We start from the raw sequence: 11,159 nt of genomic DNA, 5'->3' as shown, positions 1-11,159 counted from the left end.
AGGGATTATCTCACCATATACACCTCGGGCCGGGGCATTAACCCTTTATTATTATTTGTTACTTTGGAGGAAGACTATGTATAAGCCACGAGGCTTTTTTCTTCCCCCCTGCATGTCCTTTCATCCTTTAATTTGTTTTAAGTTATCTTTTTTAAAGATTGTGCAAAATTAATTAAATTTAAAAAAATCAAATCAAACTCAATATTAATGGCCGGACCCCGGGGGTCTATAACGCGGGTACATAAAACAGTACGGATAAACTTGTTGAAGGAGAGGTAAAAAGCCTTATTTGAGGGGCAGACAGATATAACCTGTGCTGCGTGGTCATGGAAGGTGTCGACTCTTGAGACTGCATGGTTTGGATTGTGAAAGTTTTCTATTTCGTGTGTAAATGCGCCCCATTACGAAACTGCCTTTCTAGTGTGAGATAGTGTGAGACGGCTGCAGTACTGTGACCTCCGCAGAGGGGCATTTCAAAGAGGGCGTGAGAAGACGATACGCCAACAGGATTTTTTTTGCTTTTTAATATTTTGTGTCTTGTACCTTCAAGTCAAACATATCCGTTTCTGGTATTCCAAAAGTGCACCCTACTATATTTTCTATTGCATCAAAGCCAGTCACCTTGAGGCCCTGAACTATAGAAATCCCCATAGGCCGAAAACTGTGTTCTGCTACCTTAGACATCATTTGTGGCTCAGCTGTTTGAAGTAATTGGCGCTATAAAAGAGGCGTGACCTAAAACTGGTCATACTGAACCCGACCTACTGCCAACCTTGGTTGGCTAGTGGTCAAATTGGCATGGCCAGCTACGGCCAACAGGGGTCCAACCGGTCAAGCTTTGGGAACTTTAAGTACTCGTGTATAGATACGACAGACAGCAAAGCCCACTTACCGGTAATAAAAGTAATTAGCATAATTTGTTTATATATACCTTGATAATGAGGGCCTTAATCAGGGCTTTAGCCAGGTCGAAATTTTTTTCCGTCAGCCAATTCCCATTGTCGCGAAAACACTATTCCAAGAGTTAGAGAGACTGAACTAAGACCTTGAAAAACGGGTTTTAATGAGATTATTGCATGCGAAAGGGCACCGACACACTTCGTCAACAATAATAGCAAAACATGTGTGTGGCTTTTATGGCCGTGGACGGCGTCCCCAAGCTGCCTGTAGCTTCCACCAAGGATTTTTGTCTGTCAAGGTTGAGGGATTGGTTTTAAAATTTTTCCGTCACGTGCAGCAAATTGACGGAAAAACGGACGCTGGCTAGAGCCGTGGCCTTAATGACTTTGTTTTTTTGTGATAACAAACATCTCGAACAAGTTCCAGTTGGGAAATGTGACCAAATCGTAACAGGGAATTTACCAGTCCTACAAGTTTCAAGTATTGAACAAGTATATAATAGTGATAGGCACAAGATACTGTAAATGCAGAAATGCTCGCGGTGGATTAATGTTCGCGTTTTTCACAGTGGCCATTTTACCGCGAAATTTAAACCACCACAAATGTTTCTTCATGGCAGTAAGAGACTACAGTGCATGGTGCTACCGCGAAATTAAAACCGCCGTGAAAAGTCCCCCTGCTACCACGAAATTAAATCCCCGCGAACTTAAATGCATTTACAGTATAAGACAACACACTGAACACAGTTTTTACGGTCTTGTTATTTTATTTTTACAACAGAACCATCTATAATCTTCCTCCTTCTCCTCACTTCAACTCCTTGACAGCCAGGCCTGCAGCAAGAAAAAAACATGTAATTAGAGAAACAGGCAAAGAAAAAAAAAAACAGTACAAAAACAGATACAGGTATGTCAAAAAGCGGTTATTCAAGCAACCAGATATGATTTTGGAAACAGATGTTTCAGAAAACGTTTGACTTTTGGACTGTCTAGTTGATTGAGTACCTGTTTTATGGTGTATCTTATTACCTGGATGTCTTAATTTCATCTAATTAACGCGCATGTATGTACATACAATCGCATGTTTAATTCTCCCACTTTTCGAAGCTGGTTGCCTGCTACACATAATGAAGTTCACAACAGAGATTTAAAACGAGGGCTCGAGCTGAGCATACCTTTTGCCAGATATGATAGGTACAAAAACAGTGCTATTCCATACTTGTCTGCACTCTTAAATACTGATTTATACCCTGTTTTTAATGTCTTATTACCACTACATGGAAATGTTGATTGCTGGTGATGTTTGCCTTGGCGTGGACCGGCTATTGTTAATATGTTATGTTGTATATATCAGGATTTTTTTAAAGACTGAGACTAACTTAAAGGGGCATTCCACTCCAGAAGGGAGTATTGTTTTCCAATAGATAATGTGTCAATGAATACATAATCAGCCGAATTTTGTGGAATTCACCTTGCGATGAATTACGTGATGTGTGTTTTATAAAACAATAATGACACTCACTAAACCCATGCAGACCCTACCCATGCATTCCCTATACGCATAGACACTTTGTTTATCGTACATATTTTCGGAATAAATGAGGTACGCTAAGCTCATCGAGAAGGCAAATTGCTCATAAAATAGCAAAGAATACAAGAACAAGACGAGACTTCTTAGCGAACCTGAAATTAGTTTTGTAACCTTACCGAAAAGTTTTGCATTGTATTCTGAGCCATAGGATTTATTCAATTAGAGGGTACTTGGGGAGTTTAGTAGAACATTGAATGCTTTTGAGGCATGTGGAGCAACTGGGTGCTTTATCGTATAATGTGGAGTAGTATGCAGTTATCACTTCCTAAGATTGATATCTATCGGAAAATAACACTCCCGTGTGGAGTGGAATGCCCCTTTAATTCAGCCATGTTTACAGCAATGTATAACAGGCTGCAACGTTGTTTCAGTATGTCCTTGTATGCATATGTATATATGTATGTATGAATAAACCATTGATATGAGACAAAATGGTTTTCACTGTCTAAGGATGGGCTGAAAATATGATTTTTGATGACACTAAAATTTACGAGTCTTAGTGGCAAGTGTGCAGATGTTGACACACTGGCAGCACCAAATCCGCAGGTGTTTTTGGCACCTTTAGACAGATTAGCCGTGAGGCTCGGTGGGCGTCACTCCACCGTCATGGGGGCAGGGGAATGACGAGTATCGAATTCGGGACCTACTGATTCTGATTCCAATGCTCTAGCCACTGCAATTGTGCCATACAAACACCCCTTGATGACTTTTTTGTTGGAAAAAAGTTAAAACTTTGTGTTGTTTCATTATCCTCATGCAGCTCTACTTCCCATATTTCTTAAGGTTTGTCCCTCATGTCTTTAAGAACTCACCTGGTGGCAGGGACTGCTTGAGTTTGTCAGCCTTTTCCTTGTCCGTGATGACCAGGGTGTACAGGTACCGGCTGCACCTCACCTTGAACTTCACATTGTCCTTGTTCTTCTTGATCTTGACGGCTGTAAAAAAGCAAAGTATTGAACTTTACCACCCATACTACAGCTACAATCAGAATACTTTAAGTTTTAGGACAATATCGTTTAGCTTATTTACTTTCACAGTGGTTTTATTTCATGCTAGGAGAAAAAAGGATTTTTTTTTAAATATGCAATTGAAATGATTTCATAATGCAGAAGTCGCACAAGGAAGACTTATTGGAACAAAAGTTTATAATTATAGGAGTTTGTGAATTACCAAACGAGAACAAGAAACTATTCTCATAATTTCATTTGTCGTAATTTTTACCGAATCCCTAGGTCTTCTTCAGCTAGATAGCAAGTCAGATTTTTGACTCAGATACAAAGGTGGCTGAAGTTAAGAAGACTTGAGAGTCAGACAAAAATTCTGGGAGTAAAACTTCTTGACTTGGAAGTTGGATGATTCATTTTTCTCGATTAAGAAAAACATACTACAGGGCTCGAAATACCACCTGCATATGCAGGTTAGTGCAGGTAAAATTGGATCTGTGCAGGTATTTCTGGTGTCTACCTGCACCAAACCTGCACTGGTCCATGTATTGGGTTTTATACATAAATGTCCTATGATGTATGGGTTGTCATTAGCTGCATTGCCTGTTACCACCTATAAAGTATAGAAGAAAAAGTAGCAATGGTTCCTGAATAAATTTAGTATGATCCATAATTCCTAAATTCAGGGTGGCGCAGGCAAATTTTGTCTGGTGCAGGTAATTTTAGATGTTACCTGCACCAGTGCAGGTATGCAGAAAAAAGTATTTCGAGCCCTGATACTAGTATTCACTGTGTAGAGGATACCGCTGAAAATAAAACCACCACAAAAGTGTTACTGTACAATACTTTAAACAACAGGTGCTCAGACACAGCCAAGAGATAGATGGCTTCATTGGGAATCAGGAAACCACATTTTGTTCTCCATCATTGCACCAGTCATCAGGATCTGGTTCATGTAATTATGATTATGTTTGATTACTGATGCAATTTGTGCATCTTAAAATAGTTTATAGAAAGAAGCCCATGAAAATAAGACAGACAGATGTACAAACACACATACAAAAGGTCCATACACATACATACTAGACATTTCAGTCTACAGTTTTATCTACAAAAATGTGACAAGTTTGAGAGTCCTATCATAGAGTATGGTGTGTTTATAAACTTTTCTCATGAATTAGGCAAATAAGCTATTGATTTGCATAATGAGTATCTTATCAAGTCATCATATAGGGTTAGACTATTTGCATACCACTTAATTCTAGACTTGTGGTGTTACAACAGTCATGCTGAGGATTAAGTACAAATCTAATGAAATTCACACACTACAGACAAACTAAGATGTTATTTTACTCACACTTGGCATCTTTTCTCCTGGCTGTGAGGAGGAAGTCCTTGATCTCATGGATCTGCTTCGGCTGGGAGAAAAACATAAACATAAACATCAACATCTACATTCCCAAGCTACATGTATTTGGCCCTCATAGGTTCTTTCAGACACTTGTGTAAGTTGTAATGCCTTGTAGTGGCACATAAACCAGCCTAGGGCTGGGTATCGGTACAGCGTACCGGTACAAAACCGGTTTTTCTTATTGGACCGGTCCAGAAAAACCGGACCTGAAAAAATTAGGTGGACCGGATGTTGGACCTGTTAGAAAATTAACAGATTATTTGATCAGGCATTCACACGTTTCGGTGCTTGCAGGTGGAAGAAAATAACAAGAGTGAAGTAGAGTAGAGTTTATAGTCATTACTACCAAGTTTTACAGGCAATCTTACAGGTTCAGTTAGCGTTGTTGGATTTTAAAACGCCAGTGTAAGTCTAATACTCCATCAAACAGATTTTTTTGCAGTAAAAGGGACCATTGGCATGAGTCATACTGAATCAGGTCCAGGTTCAGGTCCGGACCTTGACCTAATCCTTTGGACCTGAACCGGACCTGGACCTGAATTTTCTGTACCGGTACCCACCCCTAAACCAGCCAGTTTCCTTGCGGTTCCGGTAGCAGGGTAGAGTTCTACAATCTACCTGCAAGCATTCTTTAAAACTATCTAGAGAAGATGTCCCTACTTTGCTTGGTGACAACAAATTCCACTCTACGATAACTGGGGAAGTACAAATCTTTTTAACACATCAATCCCCAACCGGGGTCTCAGAATTACCAACAAGTTGGCACCATTGGCTATATCTAATAATCTATACTCTTATTACACTGCTCTGCTGCATAATGTTAGTAGAGTGACACTCTGATAGGGTTTTAAGTGTCCCCACCGCCAGCCAACCCAGTACAGTGTAGCAGAAGGGAAAACCCCCGAAGGAGCCCTTCGAGGCTGTACTGGGGTTTGAAGCTAACAGTGGAGGTATACTGCTCTCACACACTCATGACTCAAGCACTCCCGACGGTACAACGCAGCGTTGCTGGGCCGACTCAGCCCCAGGAGTGGATCTAAGGAAGTGTGTATGTACATCTACTGGTCATGCAGCAGAAGCGCCCTCTAGCTTTCAAGCATCATTATTGCAGGTATAATGCTGAAGCTAGTTTTATGTACATGTACATAAGATTATTCATATCTTTATCAAGGCATTTCTTAAAAGTGCTTATGTCACCAAACTTCAATACTTCCTGTTTAAATTCAGCTGTAAGTTAACAGTATCAGTCAACAAACATACGTGCAAAAGTGTTTAACAAGTTTTCCAAAATTCATTATCGGGCAAATACGTAAAAAATTTACAATTACATTTCTGACCGGGCACACACTTGCCCGGTCAGCATTTTCACTTGCCTGGGACAATCGGACTAAAGGACTTGTCAAACCTTGCTATGTAGACGTTTGTACAAAATGTATACCCTTCTGATATAATTTATTAACCATAGATTCATCAAATCTTACAAATCAGTCTACTTTGTGATTCCCGAGGTCAGGTAATCAAGTTACAGTAATTTCTGCCCATGACATTGTGGAAAACTTGGCAGCGGGTTCGAGACCTAGCCTGGTTACCAAACCCCGGCATGATTCCAAGTATCTATCGTGCAGGTTGGCACAGCAATTTTGTGTAAAAACACACTTTTGAAAATAAGATTTGGCAGAAAAATCATTAAACCTTGTGAACACTTGAATTCGTATACACCAGTCCTGGAACCCTACAGGTCGGAACCAAACATCGGGTTTACATGTGATAGTTGCTCGTAATCAGGTACTATTGTATTTTGGTGACATAATTTTTCTGGTGATATGATAAAGATATAAGCACTTCACAAACTTGACTAAGTATCATAGAAGCTCAACTCACCATGTTTTTGAGTGACCAGTCTTCAAGAGGAAGACGAAATATAGCTGGCAACCTGGAGGGAAGGTAGAAAGGTTTGTTGTATAATTTGAAGTAGTTTTCACGGCAACAGAGACACATTCTGGTATATCTTCGTATAAAATTTTAGCGAAGAGACACATTTGTGATACGCCCCCCTCCCCACTATTGTGTCAAATCGTCTCTCTTCTCGTACAAGTAGTAAACGCTTAGCCGAGCTTGAAACAAACGTACAACACAAAGCACTATCAATTTATGGTGGCTTTTTTGGAAGGAAGGATGACAAAAAGCCGAGATGGTGTGGTAGTTTGGAAGGCAGCTAAGAAATAATTTATACTGTCGCAGACCGCAAATATCTGCATGCTGAAATTGTCAAATCTATCGCCGAACTGTACAGGTTTGGAGTAAGGTGTAAGCGAACTATTCACTTCAAACCGAAGCGTAGACCCTAATAGCCGATTCTGAAGCTAAAGATCGCCCCAAAGTGTCTTGTAGAGGAAGGATTACGTTTGATTGTAAGAAAGTATTTTACCTCGATCTTTCTTCAAGATGGCTGCCTGGAAAGAGAACGAACCTCGTTTTCGTGTCGTAGTGTTTGCTGTGTAGCAGCGACACCTAGCAATACTGTGCCGCATTACAGTACAGAGGTTATCGGTTGAAACTTGCTACGGTCGATATTTGTGTTTCCCATATGCGGTAATCACAGTTTGGTGAAAGGAATTCATTCATAAGTCTAAAAAACGTCTTTTATTGTTACCTGTGCTATGAAGGTTTTATTTTCGTGTCTGTCTGTGAATTTGTGAACAGGGTCATAGTACTCTAGACGTCATGGGTAGATCTTTTACTCTCGAAGCAGAGGTTAGGCTCCGGTTGTTTTTTTAGTCGTTTTTATCGGGCTTTCTATTTTTTTTATTATATCTTGCTGTGTCAAAACCTAACAGGCCGGCCACAACAAACAAAAATGACAAAATAGAAAGCCCGATAAAAACGACTAAAAAAACGTTAAAAAACAGCCGGAGCCTAACCTCTGCTTGGAGAGTATAGATCTTTATCGTAAATAGAGTTTGTGATATTTTAGGGATATTTGGTCATATTGGTCAGCTGTTTGCAAAATAAAAACAACAACAACACACACACAACAAAAACAATTACATCTGAAGTAACTAGGTGCCCAGAATCCAGTGGTTCTGGGTTCGAGACCCCTGAAACTGACGATGTACCATTTGGAAAGGTCAACTTCACACGACATTCCCCACTTCACTCATGTGAAAATTAGAGGGTACGTCACTTCGGTTAGGGACGTCCCTCGGAATGGACGTTAAGTTTACTGTTGAATGAAGGTTTCTCGGAGAGCCTCACATTGGGCACGTAAAAGAGCCCAGTGGATTTATCAAAAAGAGTGGGGGTCCTTCCCAGTGTAAGTGGATCAAATCAATCAGTTCAGATAGTGCTGCTGCTTGTGTTCAGTAATCTCCTTATACCCCCCTCACATTAGGCGCGATTCAATCGGAAGACTAGTTTACGAGCTCTAAATGACATTTTCATGAGTAAGACGTCCGGTGTTCTCACGATCATCTTTCGATTTTTAGGCATCGCCGGCAATTTTCAGGAGTCTTACAACGGTCGCGGTGCAGCGAAACATGTTCTTAACATAAGCGACAAGTCGCAGGAGATCTCCGAGATCGCTGAGCTCGTTACCGAGTCGCAGATCATGCGTGCAAATCGTGCGTACCTCGCAAGGGTATCGGTCAATAGTCTTGCGTTAATCCAACGATTGAAGACCGATAGGCGAGCACAGACATAGTTATTAATCATCGAGCGCAAATCGGATGGCGAACGCCCGTTAGTCGGGCGACGTTCGGACGACGTTCACCCGACTTCCGATTGTTTAAAAATATTTGATTTCTGGGAATGTGAGGGTAATTCTAACATTGTGGCCCCTGTGGCAGTATGTAGGCTGGCTTTGTGACACACTTTCCTCTCGTGTCATTTCTATTATGCCCGCGCATTCCATTCATTCGTTAAAAAGATTCCGACAACAAAATAAGCAACATTTATTGATCTCTTGCCATTTTTGAGGAACGTTTTGTGTTCCCTTGTCCGCGTCCAAGAGGTCATGGGAGGTTCATTATCATAGATTTATTCACCGTCGATCGCACGAGGCTCGCTTATGTGTGAGGGGGACAGATTTTGGGCGAAAAATACTCCAGACCATCTTAAGATCTTAAAATCATCCGACCTTCCTGCGATCGCGAAGTACGTCCGAAGATCGTATATAATGTGAGGCGGGTATTAGTAGCATATCCTACGATGGCATTAGATAGACTAAACTGGCCAAGGAGTGTAGTCAGCCAAAAGGTGTAGCCAAACACGTTCCTAGACCGACTTGACTCCTGTCATCTTCTGATACTATTTTATGCTACCGTAGTATCATCTGCTGCTTGCAGATTATGTGTTCAGTACAAACCTGGTTTGTTACACCATAAGTTGCCAGGGTAACGTGTATATACAAATTAAACAAATACTGTTGAACCCTCATCCAAAAAGCCCCCTTCAGTCAAGTAGGGTCGTTATAACAACGGTTGTAATATGGACATATTAAATGTCTCTATGACAACCGCGTTGTTATGACAACGCTGCTTGACTTGTAATCACAATAATACCCATTGCTATTGACTCAGAATTTTTGACAAGAATCAAAGCAACGTATTTGCCTACCGTCTACCACCACCCAAAAGGTCAATGACATTTTATAAGTTTATGTATATTTCTGTTTTAGTGTGTTCAGTGTCGTATTGGGTATGATTTATAATGTTACTGACAAAGGGTGCACAGAACAGCCGTTTTAAGTTTATTACATTTGTCTACGCAACTGCAAAGGTCAACGTTAGATTGTAAATACTGCGTGCAGTTTGTTCGAGAAAGGGTTGTGGTAAGGAGATAAATTGCAAGGTGAAATTGAAGAGTCTATCTTTTACTTAAGGGCTAGGAAACACAACGCTGTGATTCCGATTACAGACCAATCTAATTTTGAAATTTCAATCTTAAACCTTAAAATTTTGATTTGAAAAGCCTTGACGTTAATATTTAAAAAAAAAAAATTATTTCAAAACAATGATTTGAAAGATTGGGTAGTAGTCATTTTCTTGATTTTTCTTGTGTTGTATTTTTCCTGCTTTGTTATTCATTTTGGAGATTTCGGCCGTCAACATAATATAGTATCAGCAATAGGGGACCTGTTTGAATACCACCTTTTTTGTATTGCATCTGTAATGAGGACAGCAGGCTTGGGAAATATTCTACAAGGTTATAAAATTTTCATCACTCAAATATCATGATCAGATCTAAAATTTTATCTCCCTTTCAAGCGCACTTTCAATATTTTTCATTATAAAGATATCGCAGTCTGTAACAGAAAAAGGAAACTGCCGTACTATAATCTTGTGAGCTTTACCGACCGTAAAACATGTTTCTCGTTAAATGGAGACACATCTCGAGCACTTTAAATAACCCACCACTCTTATTGAAAGAGTAGGTGGCATTTCAGTGTGAGTGGATCAAACAACGCTATCCGGATATGTACGAGTATATGCAGCTTGTACTCTTCACTACAAACCTGGTGTGTTACACCATAAGGCGGTTTACCGGGGTGACATGTATGTAATATAAACAAATACTGTAGAACTCTCGCCCAGAATAAGCCCCCTTCAGTCAGGTAGCTTCGTCATAACAACGGTTGTGATATGGACATATTAAATGTCTCTATGACAACCGTTGTTATGACGACGCTGCTTGACTCGTAGTCACAACATTACCCATTGCAATTGATTCTGAATTTTTGACAAGAATTAAAGCAATGTATTTGCCTAGCGTCTAGTCTACCGCCACCCATGACAAAAGGTCAATATGACGTTTTATAAGTTTGTGTATATGTCTGTAAAGTGTGTTTTTAGTGTCATATTGGACATGATTTATAGCGATACTGACAAAGGGCGCACAGAACAGCCGTTTTAAGTTTATTACATCCGTCAACTCAACTGTTAGGCTAACGTTAGATTGTAAATACTGTAAATGCACTTAAGTTCGCAGAGATCTAATTTCGCGGTAGCGGGAAAAAGGACTTTTCGTGGTAGCACCAGGCACTGTAGTCTCTTGCTGCCATGGAAAAATGTTCGCGGTCGTTTTAAGTTCGCGATGAAGCAGCCACCGCGAAAACCGCGAACATTAAATACCGCGAAAGTTTCAGCATTTACAGTACTGCATTCATTTTGTCTGTGCCTGGTCTGTGTAAGGGTTGTTGTATGGAGGAGCTAAATTGCCAGGTGAAATCTAGTTAAAGCTTTTACTTCAATTAAAGCCTAGAAACATAATTCTGTGTTTCAGATTACGTAACTGAAAACATTTTGATTCTAAAACCT

At 40.2% G+C, this 11,159-nt stretch overlaps 1 protein-coding gene and 2 non-coding genes across 3 annotated transcripts; all 3 read right to left on the bottom strand.

Annotated features, from left to right (window-relative positions):
• Positions 1-1,707: 1,707 nt before the first annotated feature.
• Positions 1,708-6,447, bottom strand: LOC118429353 (60S ribosomal protein L38-like). Its single transcript, XM_035839835.1, has 5 exons — positions 6,435-6,447; positions 5,811-5,881; positions 4,792-4,852; positions 3,303-3,425; positions 1,708-1,733 (listed from the first exon to the last, which is right to left on the bottom strand). Exons 1-5 carry the CDS (start codon positions 6,445-6,447, stop codon positions 1,708-1,710), a joined length of 294 nt encoding a protein of 97 aa, XP_035695728.1.
• Positions 4,293-4,367, bottom strand: LOC118429809. Its single transcript, XR_004832795.1, has one exon. It is a non-coding gene; the product is annotated as a small nucleolar RNA SNORD53/SNORD92 (small nucleolar RNA).
• On the bottom strand, positions 5,696-5,896 carry LOC118429811. Its single transcript, XR_004832797.1, has one exon. It is a non-coding gene; the product is annotated as a small nucleolar RNA SNORA53 (small nucleolar RNA).
• Positions 6,448-11,159: the final 4,712 nt, after the last annotated feature.

Source organism: Branchiostoma floridae, chromosome 13 (assembly GCF_000003815.2).
Source record: "Branchiostoma floridae strain S238N-H82 chromosome 13, Bfl_VNyyK, whole genome shotgun sequence".
Lineage (NCBI taxonomy): Eukaryota > Metazoa > Chordata > Leptocardii > Amphioxiformes > Branchiostomatidae > Branchiostoma > Branchiostoma floridae.
Note: the sequence above shows the minus strand (reverse complement) of the source record. Positions and strands in the feature narration are given on the sequence as shown.